Genomic DNA, 21405 nt, shown 5'->3' with positions numbered 1-21405 from the left:
TACAGCTAGCATGCACAAATTTAGTCTTCATTGTTCATCCGATAACTGTTGCAAGAGGATGATTTACTGTAAAATGGATCGATCAGCAGCAAGCAGAGTGCAGCAGGCGGTGATTTCAAATCTAATATGTTGGAATGGCAACACCTTTCACAGCGCTAGATTTTGGATAACCCGTTTGTGTGGGAAACACCGTCATACAGGCATGTTTGAGCACTGCTGAGCATGTTCGGACATGCTAGTGATTCTGTCCGCATCTGGTGCGTTCGTTTTCAGCCGTTTGGACATTGCTAATTGTTGGTTGTTCGTGCGCTGGTACCGTGTATTCGCTTTTAATATGTGTTGTTCGCTTGTTTGTAGTGAGTGCAGAAATAATGAGAAAATTGGAATCAACTCGTGTCTTCGGCAAATGACAATCCACAATGAAGATCAATTAAACAAACTTGTCGGTGTCGTTATTGTGTCACACCAATGACATTTTCAAGCAGCTCCAATTTGTTCAATTTAGGTAGTTATTATTTTTCTATCACTCGCCAAAAACGTTTCGTTGCGTTGTGCTGATAGTGATAATTTTCTTAAAACAATTTCATTTGCAAAGAAGAACGCAGTCTCAATTGATTTCTATGTTCTAAGAAGTGCCTTTAGCGTTGTCACAATAGCGACACCAGGCAATTCTGTTTCTTTTATTGATTCTCCATTTCTCGTTATTTCTGGCAGCATTTCTTTTAACCTAAATATCAAACGAGTTGTATCGTTGCAAGAACGGAAGGGTTTAATCTGTGTAACATATTACTAAATGGCCCACTTACTGATTTCTAACTTAGATAACTAGAACTAGCTCGATAATCAAACGCATTTATTGAATAACGAAAAACTAATGTACCTCGTGCCCATCCTCCGTTTGTATACCTTTAAACAGTGTGCAGCGCATTCAGCCCTCTTTTCGGATTCCCTCATTCTATCACCTACACCGCACATAAAGTTTTCTAAAGCTGCGAAAACGTGGTTGAAATTATTTTGATTCGAGAATAAATTTTAGAGCTTTTTATAATTGTTATTCAATTTAAAGCACCTACAATTCTGTGATTTATCTACCTAAGGTGAGAAACGAATTTTGAACTTTGAATTCTACTCTAACATAAAAATGGTTTGGTCTGTGGATATTTGCAGACTTTGAAGATATTAGTAAATTAGTGGATTACTTAATCAAAATCTTCAATAACTAAAAAAAATACAATATATAAAAATGAACATTTTTCAGTGAAATAGGATCTTTTATTTTATGGCAAACAGTATAGTAGAAAGTTGAAGATTGTAAAAAAATACAAAATACCATCCAAATAGGCAGATGAAGAATGATGTGTCCGGCAGAGTTGTTTTTATCAAATTTGTCATAAATTTTACAAAAAAAAGTGCATTTTGATGAGCAAAAATGAGAAAAGTTAAATTAAAGTATTACGGTCACACATTCCATAATCAGCAAGGTCAGAAAATTCAACTTTGCGTCAAGAACATGTGTGTGACCCCTAGAAGGTCCGATAGTACTTTGTACTTGGCAAAAAGAATGAATCAATTCACTAGTGGGAGCTAGTGTATTTCGAAACAGCTTTAGCTTTGGACCCAGCGTACTTGGCTAGCCATTCTGGCAACAGCAAACGTACGGAAGTCTGAACTTGATTGCTTTGCCGCTTGTCTTCGGGTCTTGTTGGTATACATTTAACGAAAAACTAAAGTACTTCGCACATAGTGTTTGTTTGTCTACCTGCAAACAGTGTGAATCGTAGTTCGTCCCCTTCGTAGTCATTGTCCCTTCGTTATTTCGTTCAATCGAATTTGCAAGTAACAATGCACACTGGGCCAGGAATCTATCCCAAATCTAGCGGTACGAAATTATTATAATTTTTTTTATAAAATTTGTCTGAAATTCACGTTTTATTGTGATAATTTCATGAGTTCACTCGAATTAATTTCTTACAAATTTTTTCTCGACAGAAATTGAATAATTACGTCGTTCTCTTCCGAGTTCAAAAGTTTATGAAGTACTTAAGTGAAAGTATTACACAAAATTTGAAAAAAAAAACATAATTTTGTGAATTAGATATCTCATACGTTACCAAGTATTAGCAAACCATGATTTTTTCTAAAAATTGTCCATCAAAAAATCTTTATTATCGCGAACTTAACTGTACGTCATATTGAAGTTCTTATAACACTAAGAAACTTTACCAAAGACTGCTAATAGGTTGGATAGAGTATCAGAGTACTGGACCGTGTATTCTATGCAATAAATACATAGCAATTGCATTTTTTTATGAAACCTATGGTTATACTTAAACTGAAATAACACAAAAACACAAAAAAACACCTCTGCCAACATTTCAGAAAATGAAGATTTTTTTGATGGACAATTTTTAGAAAAAATCATCGTTTGCTAATATTTGATAACCTATGGAATATCTAATTTACAAAATTATGTATTTTTTTCTGTAATATTTTCACTTAAGTTCTTCAAAAACATCTGAACTTAGTAGAAAACGACGTAGTTATTCAATTTCTAACGAGAAAAAAATTGTGAGAAATCATTCAAGTGAACTCATAACATTATCACAATAAAACGTGAAATTAAGACAAATTTTATAAAAACTCGTATATCTCTGAAATTTGAAGAGTCCGAAATTTGGTGTGTTCTGTGAAGTTTCATAGAATCAAAAGATCTACAACTTTGCTGAAAATTGCAAAGCTCTAACGTGTAAGTGGAAAAAGTTTGCATCGCAACGCCACTTTCGTGGCTAAATTCCGAACAAATTCAAACATTCAAAATGAAGCCCCAACTACACCAAGAAACTTTGTAGAAGATTGGAAACCGATTGGTCAAACCCTAAGAGCGCTAATAATTTTGTACCGCTAGATTCCATTTCTGGCCCAATGTGCAATGTATGGTTGTGTCAAAAGAGGCAAAGTCAAGTAGAAGACAACTCCAGTTCATCTCGTTCTGAGCTTTAATTCGCGGTAGGTCAAATTTACCATCTGTTGCGTAATGGAAATTATGCGCATTGGTGCTGGAGTACTTGTCGATTTTGCGGATATAATGTAGCATCTTGCTGCCGAATTATTGAAATTGACGGGGAACACTGCTAAAGATAATGAAACGAGAACAATCCTGCGTTATCTGCATTTGACAATCCACAATGATGAGGAATTGAATAAACCTCATCCGGTGACACTATTGCCAAGGTAGGTGTTCTGCTTACGAAGAGAACGGGAAGAAAGCATATTTTAATTAGTGTCCAGCTTTCGAAAACTACAATCTACCGTCCTTTTAAGATTTATTGACAATCGTCAATCAAAGTTACGAACTGAGGGACACTATTCCAATCACCCCGAACCTATTTTAAGCAGTGTCCATCTGTTTTGCAGGCGTTTTTTTTCAGCACCCGAAGTGGCTCCTGAATGGCTGCAATATAGGTCGATTTGTTTCAATTGCAATTGTTCACAGATTTCTTTGTGATTAACGGTATTACTTATATTCGTAAGGCAGCTAGACAATCAAAGTTTTCGTTTCCATCATTGAAATTGTCGATATTGATCAAAATGCATGAGTTAGAGGCCTGTTTTCTTCGACTGATTAAAATAGGCGCTACTGCTTAAGCCGTTCCTTACCCTATGTATATTCATTTGAAGCCATTAAAATTGATTTTTTTACAATAATTTAATAAAAAAGAGAGTTTGAACAGAATTATTACTAAAATTTACTGCTTCACACCATCAAATTGATTAACTCCAATCGAGTGTATTCTCAGACCTGATGCAAGAAATACGTTGACCAAAGACAGACCGTCGTCATTCCAGTTAACCTTGCGGCCGTGTCTCATAAATTATCTTTTTAATTATTTTGGTAAAATTTATTTGGACTAACATTTGAAAAAGACTAATGTTTTTTATAACAAGAGTTGTCAATGGATGACTTCTAGACAATAGTGAGAGATTTGGATTTATGAAAAAGACAAATAGATATTTTTTTGAAAAAATACATAAATTAAATTTAAAAATTTGTTAAAATTTCATACCACAACTTTTCGGAAGAGAACATCTTTCCATCGTTCCCCATCCCATCCCCTTTCTCTGGTTATATTTGTCTAAAAGTTGAGAAATTTGTGAAAATGAATGTTTTTCTAAATTAGAATGATTTATTGAGAGAATAATTCAAACTGAAAGGAGAAAAAGATTATGAAAGATAATTAGAAAGGACTATAATCCTTAGTCCAAGGATTCTGTTGATGGAGTCGCATGTCGACAACATAGAAAGCCGAGGCAGTAACTGCAGCTGCATTTCTTCCTTCCATATTTTGTTACTCTTCTTCAATCAATTCGCAATCCAAATCTTCTACACATGTTACAATAGCCAAGCATTGTTATTCACGTTTTGTCACAATTTTTATAGAATTGTGGAAGATTGAAAAAATGAATGAAATTGCGCTGTCATTCATTAATAAACATGCACGGTAAAATAGCATTAAACGAACATTATGCTTTTAAAACGTAAAAAAGGCATTTATTTTATCTCAAGCAAATCTTAAGCAAAAAAAAGGATTGTAGAACTATGAATGATGCCAGTATCATTAATAGTTTTGAATTGAATTCTGTGGCGTAGCTATGTGTCTATTTAATTTTTTTTCTTGAGTTGAAATATGATGTCACACCCAAGCAAACCCCCCCCCCCTCCTGCCTACGTCACAACATGTCCCAATAATCGAAAACCTCCCCCTCCCCTAAATGCGTGACATCATTAATGAATGGTCCCATAGAGAATCATGTCCAATTTCAAATACTTATCACTCGGTTAGTTTTTAACGAATATCATTCGTTTTGGGATCGCAATCGATTGGAAAACTGATAAAACATCCGCCCAAATGCAGAAAATTGTAACTCGATTACGTAAACTATTATACCACTAAAAAATTGTCAAGTCTTATTGTAACGTAAATATCAACCAATCAGAACTGAGCTGCTTTTCCTAGCACGGTCGTCAGAATGATAAACCTAATGCACTGTTTGAGTTTAATATATGGGTCATTCCATACGAAGTGACCACGAAAAAGCACAAACTTGGACACGACCATCACAGATTTTGCTCAAAGTTGGGAGAATTATTCATCTACTGTCACTTTGGAAAAATCCCAAATTTGGTGTCGATTGGAATACCCCCCGCTTTGTGGGACCCCCCTGTCTATTGCAAAGTCACGCATTTTTTGTTCAAAATCTCTTTTTTTTTCTTACAATTCATAGACGAAGATGTCCGAAAAATACTGATAGATGATTTTTGAAGAAAGTAAACCAAGGAATCCAGAAAAAATATAAGAATTGACCGGAAGTGTTGCCAGATAAATTATTTTTGTATTTGAAAACTAAATTTACATTTTTCGGCAAATGCAGCCATTTTGATTTTAAATTTGATAACTTCATCATATTCCTTGGAAAATTTCACATAAGAAACAACTACAGTAAAGTTCTTTTTTACACGATTCTACGTACCGTGCAAAAAAAAGCGTTATTTGGAAAAACGTCGTAAAAAAAATCTTGTAAAACAAAAACCGTGTAAAAATGAAACTGTGTAAAAAACAGCCTATTATAGTTTGTTACCGTTACTGCTACTTACTATAACAATTTTACGCGAAGACGAAAAATCATGCAAAAAAAAAACCGTGTAAAAATATCGCGTTATTTGGGAAAACGACGTAAAAAAAATCGTGTTATTTGAAAAACCGTCGTAAAAAAGAATCGTGTAAAATGAAACCGTGTAAAAAAAGACTTTACTGTATCATCCCGAGGTTAAATGAGCCAATCTCGAGATATAACATTTTTACGAAAACAGTTCTGAATTTCGTAATTAATTTTTCGTAAAAATGTTATATCTCAAGATTGGCTCATATTACCACATAAGAAACAACTATCATTCCGAGGTAATATGAGCTAATCTCGAGATATAACAACTTTGCGAAAAAAGTTGTAAATTTCGTAATTTTTTTTTTACAATTTATAGATGTAAGACACCCGAAAAATAGTGATAGATGAGTTTTGAAGAAAATAAACCAAGAAATCCTGAAAAAATATTATTTATGGCCGGAAGTGTTGCCAGATGGATTATTTTTGTATTTTAAAACTAAATTTACATTTTTCGGCAAATGCAGCCATTTTTATTTTAAATTTGATAATTTCATCGTGTTCCTTGGAAAATTTCACATAACAAAAAACTATCATCCCGAGGTAAAATGAGCCAATCTCGAGATATAGCATTTTTACGAAAATAGTTCTGAATTTCGTAATTAATTTTTCGTAAAAATGTTATATCTCAAGATTGGCTCATATTACCACGGGGTGGTAAGTGCTTCTTACGTGAAATTTTCCGAGAAATACGATGAAACCATCAAATTTAATAAAGTTAGCTGCGTTGGCCGAAAAATGCAAATTTAATTTTAAAAATCAAAAATAATCTATCTGGCAACACTTCTTACCAAAAACAATATTTTTTCTGAATTTCTTGGGTCATTTTCTTCAAAATTCACCTATCATTATTTTTCGCTTGTCTCACGTCTATAAATTATAAAATAAAATAATTACGACGTTCACAACTTTTTTCGTAAAAATGTCATATCTCGAGATTGGCTCATATTACCTCGGGATGATAGTTGTTTCTTATGTGAAATTTTCCAAGGAACACGATGAAATTATTAAATTAAAAATAAAAATGGCTGCATTCGCAAAAAAATGTAAATTTAGCTTTCAAATACAAAAATAATTTATCTGGCAACTTTTCCGGTCAAAACTTATATTTTTTCTGGATTCCTTGGTTTATTTTCTTAAAAAATTATCTATCAGTAATTTTCGGACATTTTACGTCTATGAATTGTGAGAAAAAGAAAAAAGAGTTTTTTGACAAAAATTGCGTGACTTTGCAATAAAGAGGGGGGTCCTAGAGAGCGGGGGGTATTTCAATCGATACCCAAATTGGGATTTTTCCAAAATGACAGTAGATGAAAAATTCCCCCAACTTTGAGCAAAAGCTGTGATGGTCGTGTCCAAGTGGCATGTACAGTGTACACTTCATATGGAATGACTCATATGTATATATGTCGCTATGTATTTGTTTTTGCTCAAACAAATCAGTATCAATATGCAACCCACACCATCGTCAAATTCCACCGTTTGACAATAAGAAATGAGATTTATGTTTCGTACAATCATATCACATACGGAATAAAATCTCTTTGCGTCTTGCGAAAATGAAAAATGTCATAACTTGAAAAAAAAAAAAGGTGGAGCCACTTACAACATAGGTCTAAAATTGCGGCCTTTAGCAAAGTTGTTAAAAAATGTCAAAGGCTTCTGGTTGGTGGACAGTTTAGTATAAAAGTCTGCCACTCCATGGCCCTTATGTGAACGCATCTCAATTTATTTAGAAATTTGCGGTCGTCGGTCAGAGTCACAAAAAAAAACTAAACATACACTAGCGCCAGCTGGTAACCTTATTTCCAACCGAACTGTCCATAAACCAAAAACACATGAACTTCTGAACAAATATCCTGAAAACCGCTGTTTTTCAAGTGGATGGACTCACGAGATAAATTTAGTACAAAATACTCAAAAATAAATATATACTAGTACAGCGCTGTGGTCGAATTTCAAACCAAAAGTTGCACCAACAAAAAGCCTTTGACCTCCTGAATAACTTTTCTGAAGACCACAACTCTCTAGGTTGCGGAACCAAGAGATAGAGTTACACAACTCTGACCATTTTAGGTTATGCTGGGCTTTGTGGGGTACTACAATATTCACACTGTGTATTGCGATAATCAGTGGAGCTGTGGGTAGTGTTATTTGCAAGACGTTAGATTTTTATCAAATGGCAAAAGATTGATGTTCATTACAACTCAATAAAACTGTGTATAAACAGCGGCTTTTACAAAACTTATCCGATTTAAATTGAAAGCTTGGTGTGTTCTGCTGAAAATTCTGAATTCGTTTCAGAATTAAGAAAGACTGTTAATTTGATTTCACAACAGGATTTCGAACTCCATTCTCATGTCTATCACCAATCAATGTCACCACGAATTTTGTTGTCCCCCCCCAGTGGCACAGCTGTAATATGCAACACGTAACGTAATGAACTGTTGCGTGGCTTCGAGTACTGCACTTCCCGCTATCTGCTTCCATCCGACACAAGAATAAATTGATTGTCTTCCTTCCAAGCAGCAACACGATACAACGTGTTATTTTGTTGTGTGTCTTGGAGCTCCATTGGTCTAGCTTTCATTTCGATCTGAAACTATGCCGACATGTCTTCCTTAAACCAGGTTTTCAACCTTAAACAATTTGTTTTGATATATTACATCTTTTTAAACAAACTTTTAGAACAATTTTCACTTTTCTACAACATCTTCTATTGAAATTGGTTCCGTATAATTAAAGAGTTTTTTACCTTCATTTCATTACCAACAGGACAACGCATCACCACGATTCAGCTCGATGGGGTGCAGTACTTCGTCAGCCGGATGAATCCCTACTCGCCGGAGTTGAACTACTTCCTTGCCTACCAGTACTGCCGCTCGTTGGGTCTCCAGTTGGCATCGTTCGAAACCAAGGAGAAGGTGGAATCGATGACCCAGTATCTGGCCAATGCCGGTAGGAAACCATATCTTATTGGTGCGAAAACTAAAAAGATCAAACTGAGCCAATCTTTCCACAGGTTACAGTAAGTACAACTTCTGGACGTCCGGTAATCGGCTCGGTACGAGCATGTTCCTCTGGATGAGCACCGGACTGCCGTTCAATGCGACCTTCGACTATTTCGAATCGACAACCATGGACGCATCAGCTGCCGGTTTGGATCCGCTAGATCACAACAGCAACACCTCACCTCAGCGCACCGCACGTGACAGGTATTCTTTGCTGATGGAAGAGATTCCCGTCTGAAACTATTCTAACCTTCCGTTTCCATTGCAGCAGCAGCGGTCTCGAGCGAGCCTGCGTCCACCTGAAGGCACCCTCGCTCCGGTGGGAACCCGAGGACTGTCTGGCGGTAAAAGATTTCATCTGCGAGCAGACCAGATGCTACTACTACAACTACGGTAGTATCCCGGTTTCATCGGCGCAGGGGTAAATATAGTTCCAATTATTCATTCAAACAAACAAAAACAAAACAAAAACCACTTTTGAAATCGAAAACGCTCACAATCGCATCAGCCTACGAAACAATCAACCACGTCACTAACAGCGAAATTGATAAACCACCCACTGTGCAAGCGAAAAGCACACAGTAGCAAACCACCCACTCAACTTTCCTCAAAGAGATAGAAAACAAATAAAAAACTAAACTATACGAACAAATGTAGACTCGAAAGCTGCGCTCTCTGATCATCGAGTGTTGAAAAGACAACAATAGTGAAAAAATAAATCCTAAACAAACAATAGCCGTTTGCCTCAGGATCCCAATCGGCATGAGTAGAGAGAGAGAGAGAGAGGAAAAAAGAGAGTGTGATAATATGATATGTATAGAGCAAAGGCAATCGCTAAAAGCAAACATTTGTACGATTCCGAAAACAAAATAAAAACAAACATCAACTTGTAGAGATATTTCCGCTAGCAAAAAAAAAAAATACAATGATCAACTTCCTCCACCAATAGGTGAGCTAACGCCATTTCCACCATCTATATGTTATCGCAACTGTTATCGTTGTTTATTGTAGCATTGATTTCCTCTCTTTTTTTTCACCCGGGAAACGGTGTACCTCGCAATCCTTCAAGTCCTACCTGTATCATTTCATTACCGTCACCAACGCACAGTTGATTTCCAATTATAAAAAAAAACTAACGCCACTCGTGTCTCAACAACATCATGGATTAACACCTACTCACACAGGCCATTACCTGGTCTGGTGTAACACAGCGAACACACCCACCTATGTTTCCGACTCGATCCATTAAATCCGCCCGCACTGGCGGCGGTGACGGCGGCACACAATTCCCGGTCTGTAAGTGAACTAGACAGGCAGAGAATTGTTCCCCGAATCTGTTGAATTCATCTGAAATCTGAAAATAATAGCTTTTATGTTTTATTTTGCACGAGTCCAGTTTCAATTTGCAAAAAAATCAGGTCAGTTTTCAACCTGCAGCTTGAAAACTATTTAATGGACAAATAACTTTGTAAATTTAACGAAACTCTGTTTAATGAGCAATTTTATAGAAAGTTGTTTTTAATTGTCATTTTTTGTTGGCTGAAACTTTGCACAGATGTTTCTATTGGTTGAAAATGTCATTTTTTACTATTATTATTTTTTGAATCACAACTTATTTATGAGAAGAGCTTATGTAGAAATGCTATCAATCGGTTAGATCGGTGTGACGTCTCTGTCAAAGTTGTAGATAAAAATTTTGTCGGAAAAATATACACATCGCGGACAAAAAAAAAGAAAAGTACACGAAAATATAACTATAAATAAAACATCAGAGAAAATACAATTTTCATAAACCTGATTCTTTTCTACAATGCTTCATTAAAAATAAAAAAAATACAGAGTATTTTTGTGCCGATTAAACAAACCATTTTGTCTCCAAAAATATTTTTATCATCAATAGACACTGCAACAAAAAATTAAAAAAAATAGTAAATTTTATTTCCTTTTTTCTCAATTTTTCCAAATACAATCAACTACCAATATTAAGCTAACTTTGTGTAGTTGTCGTTAAAAAAATCAGATTTTTCAAAAGTGGGCTTTATAATATGCACCCAAAACGAAATGAGAAGATTTAGTTACTTTTGAGCAAGTTATTATTTTTTGTGTCTTATGACCACGCATTACACACAGGAAGTAATAAACAAAAAGGAATCACGACCAAGATTCCTAGATTGACACGAGTTTGTACTACTAAACAGGTTTTAAACAGTTTCTTTCTCGCGGTTAACACGATGAAGTTTTGAAAAAAAAAAAAACTATCTGAGGAAGGGAAAAAAACTATAATAAATCCGTTAGGCTTCCATGAAGCGATGAGTATTTAGTTTGCATCCGCTAGCATGAAAGCAACTGTGTTTTTTTTTTCTCTAAAGCAGTTTAAAGATCGTGATAGGATTTTTTTTCAGTGCAGAAAAAAATATATCTGGCAGCTTTTGTAATTTTTCTCTCTACTCCGTGTGAGCGACGATCAAACTGATACACGTACACCGGATGAATGGAGGGGAAAAAAAACTAGTAACATCTGCAAAATATACGACAGCATGTAGGGTAGGGAACATATATTAAGCAGCTTTAGGAACCGCCTGTGTATTCAGACGAAATATTCGAAATGTGTTGGGTGAAACTCAAACAGTAGTATATTAATCTGTTCGCTATCGTTTTCTCTATCAGAACTTGTTTTCAGATTGTAAAACTAAGTTAGCAAACTTTGACAATCGTCAATCAAAGTTACGAATCGAGGGACACTATTCCAATCACCCCGAACCTATTTTAAGCAGTTTCCATCTGTTTTGCAGGCGTTTTTTTTTCAGCACCCGAAGTGGCTCCTGAATGGCTGCAATAAAGGTCGATTTGTTTCAATTGCAATTGTTCACAGATTTCTTTGTGATTAACGGTATTACTTATATTCGTGAGGCAGCTAGACAATCAAAGTTTTCGTTTCCATCATTGAAATTGTCGATATTGATCAAAATGCAGGAGTTTGAGGCCTGTTTTCTTCGACTGATTAAAATAGGCGCTACTGCTTAAGCCGTTTCTTACCCTATTGTGTTGTGAGTGGCGATAAAGCTAATTGCTTTTTAAGTAACAAATTTGTTCCAAGAAGAAGATTATTCGTTGTGACTTGAAGGTGAAAGGTAAAAATTTTGCGTGCAGTTGTAGCGGCCATTATAAGACAGTCGTGATCGTGTAACATGTGCAATATATATGAACCACTATGTTCGAGATTAATATTAATATTAATAATTAATAATAATTTATTTAATAATTATAAATAATTAATTAATAATAATATTTTTGTATTTTTTTCTCAAATATTTTTGCCTCACTGTATTTTTTTCTGGAAAGACAAAATTACTGTTTTCAGTTTTGCCGAAGACATTGTACCAATCGAACAAACCGTTCTGTGTTTAATTTTTTTTTGTATTTATTTTGAAAAATTTTACCTTTTTTGTTCCCAACTTTCGCAGCTAAAAAGATTAAAAATAATTAGCTTTCTGACATTATAAATTTTAAAATTTGTTGGTCGATTGTTTTGCTGTAAATTTTTTTTTTCAAGTATATTTTATCGGAGAGACAAAGGCAATCTAAAACTTTTACCGAAAACGTCACACCGGTTAAACAAACCGTTCTGGCTCTAAAAATATGTGAAATCACCAATGCCATTTTTACACTAGACTTTTTCAAAAATAAGTAGTGAATAAAAATATACTAGAAGAGCAAAATGGCCAGATCCAGAATATTCAGGAAAACATTTATGGAATTCCCCTTTTTTATAAATTAGAAAGGAGACATATGTATATGTTAAAATAAAAATGTTAAAAATGTTTTTAATGTTGGAAATGTTTTTTATGTTAAAAATGTTAAATAAGTTAAAAATGTTAAAAATGTTAAAAATGTTAAAAATGTTAAAAATGTTAAAAATGTTAAAAATGTTAAAAATGTTAAAAATGTTAAAAATGTTAAAAATGTTAAAAATGTTAAAAATGTTAAAAATGTTAAAAATGTTAAAAATGTTAAAAATGTTAAAAATGTTAAAAATGTTAAAAATGTTAAAAATGTTAAAAATGTTAAAAATGTTAAAAATGTTAAAAATGTTAAAAATGTTAAAAATGTTAAAAATGTTAAAAATGTTAAAAATGTTAAAAATGTTAAAAATGTTAAAAATGTTAAAAATGTTAAAAATGTTAAAAATGTTAAAAATGTTAAAAATGTTAAAAATGTTGAAAATGTTAAAAATGTTAAAAATGTTAAAAATGTTAAAAATGTTAAAAATGTTAAAAATGTTAAAAATGTTAAAAATGTTAAAAATGTTAAATAAGTTAAAAATGTTAAAAATGTTAAAAATGTTAAAAATGTTAAAAATGTTAAAAATGTTAAAAATGTTAAAAATGTTAAAAATGTTAAAAATGTTAAAAATGTTAAAAATGTTAAAAATGTTAAAAATGTTAAAAATGTTAAAAATGTTAAAAATGTTAAAAATGTTAAAAATGTTAAAAATGTTAAAAATGTTAAAAATGTTAAAAATGTTAAAAATGTTAAAAATGTTAAAAATGTTAAAAATGTTAAAAATGTTAAAAATGTTAAAAATGTTAAAAATGTTAAAAATGTTAAAAATGTTAAAAATGTTAAAAATGTTAAAAATGTTAAAAATGTTAAAAATGTTAAAAATGTTAAAAATGTTAAAAATGTTAAAAATGTTAAAAATGTTAAAAATGTTAAATAAGTTAAAAATGTTAAAAATGTTAAAAATGTTAAAAATGTTAAAAATGTTAAAAATGTTAAAAATGTTAAAAATGTTAAAAATGTTAAAAATGTTAAAAATGTTAAAAATGTTAAAAATGTTAAAAATGTTAAAAATGTTAAAAATGTTAAAAATGTTAAAAATGTTAAAAATGTTAAAAATGTTAAAAATGTTAAAAATGTTAAAAATGTTAAAAATGTTAAAAATGTTAAAAATGTTAAAAATGTTAAAAATGTTAAAAATGTTAAAAATGTTAAAAATGTTGAAAATGTTAAAAATGTTAAAAATGTTAAAAATGTTAAAAATGTTAAAAATGTTAAAAATGTTAAAAATGTTAAAATTGTTAAAAATGTTAAAAATGTTGAAAATGTTAAAAATGTTAAAAATGTTAGAAATGTTAAAAATGTTAAAAATGTTAAAAATGTTAAAAATGTTAAAAATGTTAAAAATGTTAAAAATGTTAAAAATGTTAAAAATGTTAAAAATGTTAAAATTGTTAAAAATGTTAAAAATGTTAAAAATGTTAAAAATTTTAATAATGTTAATTATGTTGAAAATTTTTCAATTGTCCAAAACGCCTGAATTTTTTTTAAAGTCTTAAACGTCTTGAATGTTCTAATTGCCTCAAATGCCTTAAATGTCTCAAATGTTTCAAATATCTTAAATATCTTAAATGTCCTAAATGTCTTGAATGTATAAAATGTCTTAAATGTTCTAAGTGTTTAAATGTCTCAAATGTTTTTATGTCTTAAACGTTTTAATGTCTTAAATGTCTTAAATGTCTTTATTGTCTTAAATGTCTTAAATGTCTCAAATATCTCAAATATCCTTAATGTCTTAAATGTTTTGAATGTCTTAAATGTCTTAAATGCCTTGAATGTCTTAAATGTCTCAAATGTCTTAAATATCTTAAAGGTCCTAAATGTTTTGAATGTATAAAATGTCTTGAATGTCTCAAATATCTTGAATGTCCTAAATGTCTTAATTGTTTTAAATGTTTTAAATGTCTTAAATGTCTTAAATGTCCTAAGCGTCCTTGATATCTTTAATGTTCTGAATGTTCTAAAAATCTAAAATATCTTGAATGTCATAATTGTCTTATATGTCTTCAATATCTTAAATGTCTCAAATGTCTTAATTGTTTTAAATATCTTGAATGTCTTAAATGTGTGAGTTTCTTGAATGACCTCAATCTTTTAAAAGTCTTACATCTCAAAAATGTCAATAATGTCCTAAATGTCTCAAAAGTCTTAAGCGTCTTAAATATTTCGAGTGTCTTAAATGTCTCAAATGTCCTAATGTTCTCAAATATTTTGAATGCCTCAAAAAATATCAAAATGTCTTGAATGTCTTGAAAGTCCTAAATGTCTTAAATGTCCTGAATGTATTTCAGATGTTTTGAATGTCTTTGATGTCTAAAATATCTTAATTCTTAAAAATATCAAAATGTATTAAATGTCTTGAAAGTCCTAAACGACTTAAATGTCTTGAGTGTCCTGAATGTCTGAAAAGTCTTGAATGTCTTAAAGCTGTCTTAAGGCTGTCTTTAAAGTCTTAAATGTCTCGAATGTCTTGATTGTCCTAAATGGCATAAAAATCTTAAATGTCTTAAATGTCTTATATGCCGCAAATGTCTTAAGTATCTTGAATGTCCTTAATATCTTACATGCCTTACAGTTACCAAAAAGTCTTGACCGTCTTAAATAATTCGAATGTCTAAAATATCTTGAACGTTATAAGTAACTTGATTGTCCTCAATTTCTCAAATGTCTTATATCTAAAAAAAAATTGAATGTATTTAAGTTTTAAATGTCCCAAATCTCTTAATTGTCATAAATGTCACAAATATGAAAAATGTCCTTAATGTCAAATATGTCATAAAATGTAAAAAATGTCAGAAAATGCAAGAAAACGTCTTAAATGTCAAATGACAACGTCAAACAATGTCAAAAATGTCAAGAATGTCAAAAATGTCTAAAATTTCAAAAATGTTAAAAATGTCAAAGATTTCAAACAATGTCAAACAATTTCACACAATGTCAAACGACATCAAACAATGTCATAAAATGTCCAATAATATCAAACAATGTCAAAAATGTCATAATTGTCCAAAATGTCAAAAACGTTATAAATGTCAAAAATGTCATAAATGTCAAAAATGTCATATATGTCAAAAATGACAAAAATTTAAAAAATGTCAAAAATGTCAAATATGCCAGAAATGTCAAACTATGTCGAACAATGTCAAACAATATCGAACAATGTCAAACAATGTAAAACAATATCAAACAATGTTAAACAATGTAAAACAATCCTCCGCTAACCACGCTCGATGCCTGGGTTCGAATCCCACCGCCGACATAGGTGTCGATGGTTGTGAGGTGGCGTGATCCACTCACAACCAACCCAACTGGTCTAGATTCAATCCTAGCCGACACCGGGAGATTTTCTGAGGCGAAAAATCTCTGGGATCACGCCTTCCATCGCATGAGGAAGTAAATCCGTTGGCGCCGGTCCGTTAATCAACGGGTCGTAAGTTAGGGTCCTAGGTGGAGTCGCCTCCCTGGGCGTCAGTGATTGGCACAACAACAGAGGCGGAACTAGACCGACGGAAAATGAGCGAAAATAAAAAAAAATGTAAAACAATGTCAAACAACATCAAACAATGTCAGAGAATGTCAAAAAATGTCCAACAATATCAAACAATGTTAAACAATGTCGAAAATGTTCGAAATGTCATAAATGTCATGAATGTCATAAATGTCATAAATGTCATAAATGTCATAAATGTCATAAATGTCATAAATGTCATAAATGTCATAAATGTCATAAATGTCATAAATGTCATAAATGTCATAAATGTCATAAATGTCATAAATGTCATAAATGTCATAAATGTCATAAATGTCATAAGTGTCATAAATGTCATAAATGTCATAAATGTCATAAATGTCATAAATGTCATAAATGTCATAAATGTCATAAATGTCAAAAATGTCAAAAATGTTAAAAATGTTAAAAATGTCATAAATGTCATAAATGTCTTGAATGTCTAATATGTCTTCAATGTCTTTAATGTTCTTAATGTTTTAAATGTCTTCAATGTCTTAAATGTCTCAAATGTTTCAAGTGCCTTAAATGCCTTAAATGTCTCAAATGTCAAAAATGTCTCAAATGTCTTAATAGTCTCAACTCTCTTAAAGTTCTCAAAAAAATGCCTAATGTTTATGCATTCATACCTCAAAATAAGGCAACTTTATTTTTATTTGTGTTTCGTTATATCGAGTTACGTTAAATCGAAGCAAAAATTTTTTTTAATTCATGCAAGAATGTTTATGGTTACTCGAAGATGCGCGAAAACATATTTACCATAACCTATCAGTATTTTTAAACCTTTCTTATGCCCATTTAGAAATATTTTCAGAAGCAAAATTAAATTTGGTTTTGAATTGTTGCAAAAGGTTACTCAACGATGCTTGAAAACCTATTTCCCATCACCTATCAGTATTTTTAAACCATTCTTTTGCCCATTTAGGACAATTTTCAACGAGCAAAAACATTTTTTGTTTATTGATGCAAGACTGTTGATGGTTACTCAAAGATGCTCGTAAACCTATTTCCCATCATCTATTAGTATTTTTAAACCTTTCTTATACCCATTTAGGACAATTTTCGCATTTGTTTTTTTGGTTTCAAAACTTACTACGAATATTTTTTGAAGCAATTTGTATAGTAATCACCCGATTATATCTGTACCCAATTTTATCTGCCCCTGATTTTATCTGCCCCCGATTTTATCACATTTTCACCCGATTTTATCATCATAAAATATTTCATTAAAAAAATGTCAGGGTGAACTGATTTTCTATTACGCTTCAATATTTAAGATATTTTTCATAATTCTGTGTATCATTCTGGATGTAGTTTACATTAAAAATTCAACCGATGCACAATGTTACATTTTGCTGTTTCCGTGCGAATACTTGAATAGTGATACAAATGTTTATTATAGCCGTATAATATGTTCGGAGAAGTTTCAAAATATTTGAAAACGCATCTTTTGATGTAGAAAGCTTGGTGATCAATGCTCCTAAAAGTGAGATAGAATATTTACTTTTTCATTAGATAAAGATAGACGCTTGGTGTCTTAGGCAAAGTATTAGGTGATCTCAAAACAAAAAACTTTACAGAAGACATCATGTTTCTATCGCTTACATATTGCAAGCAACACAAAGTTTTTTATGAGAAGGCATTAAAAATCGTTATTTACATTTTAAAATTTTTCTGGTTGCAATATGTGAGAGATATCAGCATGCTGTCTTCGGCAAAGTTTTGTGTTGTGAGAACATCTAATATTTTGCTGATGCTACTGCGCTACAAAAAAGCAAGTAATTAATTTTACCAATTCAAACAAAAACATGAACGAATAAAAAACTTAATTGTAATTTATTTGCAACTTTACATCGATTTTTTTAGGTTTTTTATTTATTCAGGTTTATTCAGAAAAGTTTTAGGCAACTGAATTATCTATCTAAAATTGTTTTAAAAAAATAGTGATGATCGATTTTTTATAGTCACTTTTTGTTTTTGAATTTTTTTTTTCAGTACAGGATTTCAAATTGAATTTTTTAAATATTTTTTATAAAAGCTCAAACAGTTTTCTCGAATTCATCCCTGGACAACTTTTCTCTATCTTTTGTCATTATTAAGATATATCGATTTATAAAAAAACAACAGCAGCTTTTTCCATATGTTTGTACAGATAAATTTTCAAAAAAAAAAAAATAAAATCACTGATTTTACGTATTTAGTTATTGATTTAACATCTTTAATAAAAAAATAAAATTTTAAAAATTTCCCGATTTTATCACTCTCCCTATTTTATCACGCCAAAAATCATCAGGGTGTGATATAATCGGGTGATCACTGTAATTAACATCTGATATGCCGTTAGTGTCCCAAATGCCAGTAAAATTTGAACAAGTTTCAATAGAAATTTTTTAGTAGCAACTGGTTATGTACCTCATTTCACTGTCTGTTTTATCACAGACAAAAATTTTGCTTGACGTCAAATCCTGTTATCTCTGTTTTTTTTTTTTGTTATTTCAAATTTCTTTTAATATTCGAACTTTGTTGAGACCAAGAAAATTCTTCGGCTATATGCAGTTAGTCAGCGATATTTAACAAGAGACAAAATATTGTGTGAACGATAAAAAAAATCAACAAGAGATTAAAAAGTTGTATGAAGGATCAAAAAACAATGCTAGATAGATAAATTTTATTTAGTTGAGCGATAGTTCTTGTCTCTTTTAATACTGCAGATATATGTAAATTAATTAAATTTGTTGGAATCGTTTCGTCATCCTAATCCTCAAATATTCTCTAGATGCTGCTGCTGAGCGTCCAGCACAGAAACAAAAGAAACTTTTGATAATTGAAACGAAAATGGCTTTACCATTATCGCATAAATCCGAGCAATCTGCAAAGCCACCGCATAAAAACACTAACCCTTACTTACCACCTATTTTTTTATATCTCGAATCCAGCCGCTGGCTGCTGAAAATCCCCAACATATTTGTTTCCATACATTATCCGCAGTATTTCTCCCCATAGAAACATGAAGGACGAAAATTCTCACCTGTTCCGTGTAAATTGGATAGCGCATTCACAGCAAGCTTTCCGCTAAAGGATTACAACTTTATTGAAATGTACACACTTCATCCGCCTTCCACATGCACACAAACACTCACTCACACACACCTACTTGCTTACTACCGCTGCTCTAACCTGCTGGGAGGAAGAAAAATTCACTAACCCAATTCCAAAAAAACCACAAATTCAATTATATTATAGCTAACATTGGTTGGTGGGGTTGGAGTTAGTTCATTACACAAATAAACAAATAAATCCGACAGCCATTATACTCTAGCGATACGGCAGGGATTCTCTAACAGCGCATCCGAACGGCGCCGAACACGGGGGAAGTTTCTGAATAGCACCGCTGTGGGCCGTGTGTCGCATAATTGGACGGTCGTAAAACGGAAGCTTCCCCCAGTGCTCTGTCTGTCCTGGCTTGCGATAATTATATTGTAGAAAACGAACACTGATAGAATGTTCCCAGTAAACAGTAAAAAAAAAATTTAAAAAAAATGAAACCGTAGTTGTTCTCTCGGCTTGTAGGTGTCGCTTTTCCTTCTATTGTAAACTTTAATTTTTTGTTCTATGTTGATGTTGATGGTTTTGTTTGATTACTAATCATTTTTTCCATGAAATTTGCAGCCGTCCAATAATTACTTCATCGACAGCTTCGACTGGAGTTTTCCACAGCGCTTCGACAGCCCGAGTTCAGACTACCCCGATTCCGGTAATTCAATCATCCACCACAGCGGCATCACTTCCTGTAGAGCAAACATCACCTCTGGCAGCCTTACTAAGTGGAATTGCTCTCGGCACTGATTCCGAATCGGAAGGCAGCCTTGAGTCGCGTAGCGACGAAGAAGCCATCCTTGACGAAGAGGAAGAGCACGACGACGAAGAACACGATCTTGAGGAGGAGGACGATTTCGAGGGACGTTCCCAGCAGGATGAATCCGACTCGGCCGGTGTCGAGGACCAACATCACCAACAGGAGCAGCACCAGTCGGAGGAGCAAACTACGGGTCAGCATGACATTCCCGTTGAACAGAAACTAAAACAGATCACCCGAGAAATCGAAGAAATGTCGCATGCGTCCGATCGGGATGTCGATAACGGACGCCAGAGCTTCCTCTCACTGTCGGATCTAATCAAAAACATCCGCCCAGCCGAGAAGGTAATTCCTCAGATCGATTCCTCCTACTCGAACACGATGCATGTCCTCGGAGAAACTATTACTCACGGTGAAAGTCGATCGGCTAAAATCTGAGCTCTGCATTTAAAATCGTACAATCACAAAATCCCTCCATAATCAGAACGTAATCATAGCTCATCAACATCGTAATCATCATCATCTTCATTATCCTTCATCCCCCCAAAGCAAAAAAAAAAAAAAACACACACACATCCATCGAGGCGTTTTCCGAGGGACTACACCAGCTAGACTTTTTTTTGGCTTCATCCGCCGCCCCAGACAAGATGCTGGTGTCGCTTGGCGCCGCACCAAGTGCTCCCACCTAAGCGCGGACAAGCACAAAATTAACCTGGTGAACTTCCCGAAAACACCCGGCATTACGGAAAATTATCGCACCTTCATGTCACACTTCATCACACACACACACCCACACATTGCACGGGAAAACTAATTAAAAAGCACACAGCACTCATCAATCATTCGCAGCACCCGATTCGACAGTCATTCATTGAGTCAGAAAAAAAAACATTAGCCTTTTTCAGTCACCACCATCAGTCCATTATCATTTTCCATCCAGCACTAACGCACCAATCATCTGCAATCATAACACAATCACGCGGAATCATAAAAACACATTTGACCTAGAGAATAACTGAGGAGAGAGAGAAAGATAAACAACCCATTTAGTAGTGACGGCAAATATCACCCCCCAAATTATTCCAGTTATCTACCCAAAATAAAAAACATCAACACGCACACACGGCTAGGCTAGGATAAGTGGTACTAATTTAAGACGTATTGTGAAAGGGCGCGCGTAATTGTGTAGTAATTTAACTGCAAAAATAAGACATAAAATAATTATTCACGAAAGTGACAATAGTAAAAAAGAAAAACAAAAAGATGGACCAGTTTTCAGCAAGAGGATTAGACTGTAACGAAGTTTAGCATGTAGAGTATAAAATGGAACAAAATCGAAAAAAAAATATACGAAAGGAGGCGGAACTTATCAGGACAGTGATAAAATAAAAATACTAAAAAATATAAATACACCCGGAATGCAATGACAGTTTTATGAAAACAAAACAATAAAAGCTGTACTTGATTTTTAA

The 21405-nt window shown here is 32.8% G+C and overlaps 1 protein-coding gene across 4 annotated transcripts in view; it reads left to right on the top strand.

The window, feature by feature from the left end:
* The window catches only part of LOC129729349 (uncharacterized), a 52424-nt gene extending 31019 nt beyond the window's left edge, over positions 1 to 21405 (top strand). Inside the window, exons 2-5 of one of the 4 annotated variants that reach the window (XM_055687867.1) lie at positions 8494 to 8676; positions 8741 to 8933; positions 9001 to 9150; positions 19747 to 21405. In XM_055687867.1, the coding sequence (XP_055543842.1) occupies positions 8494 to 8676; positions 8741 to 8933; positions 9001 to 9150; positions 19747 to 20371 (1151 nt within the window). In that variant the 3' untranslated portion in view covers positions 20372 to 21405. Of the gene's footprint in view, positions 1 to 8493; positions 8677 to 8740; positions 8934 to 8997; positions 9512 to 19746 lie in introns of those variants that run through there. The other 3 variants (XM_055687866.1, XM_055687869.1, XM_055687868.1) reach the window with 3 other exon arrangements.

Source organism: Wyeomyia smithii, chromosome 3 (assembly GCF_029784165.1).
Source record: "Wyeomyia smithii strain HCP4-BCI-WySm-NY-G18 chromosome 3, ASM2978416v1, whole genome shotgun sequence".
In the NCBI taxonomy this organism is placed as follows: Eukaryota; Metazoa; Arthropoda; class Insecta; order Diptera; family Culicidae; genus Wyeomyia; species Wyeomyia smithii.
Note: the sequence above shows the minus strand (reverse complement) of the source record. Positions and strands in the feature narration are given on the sequence as shown.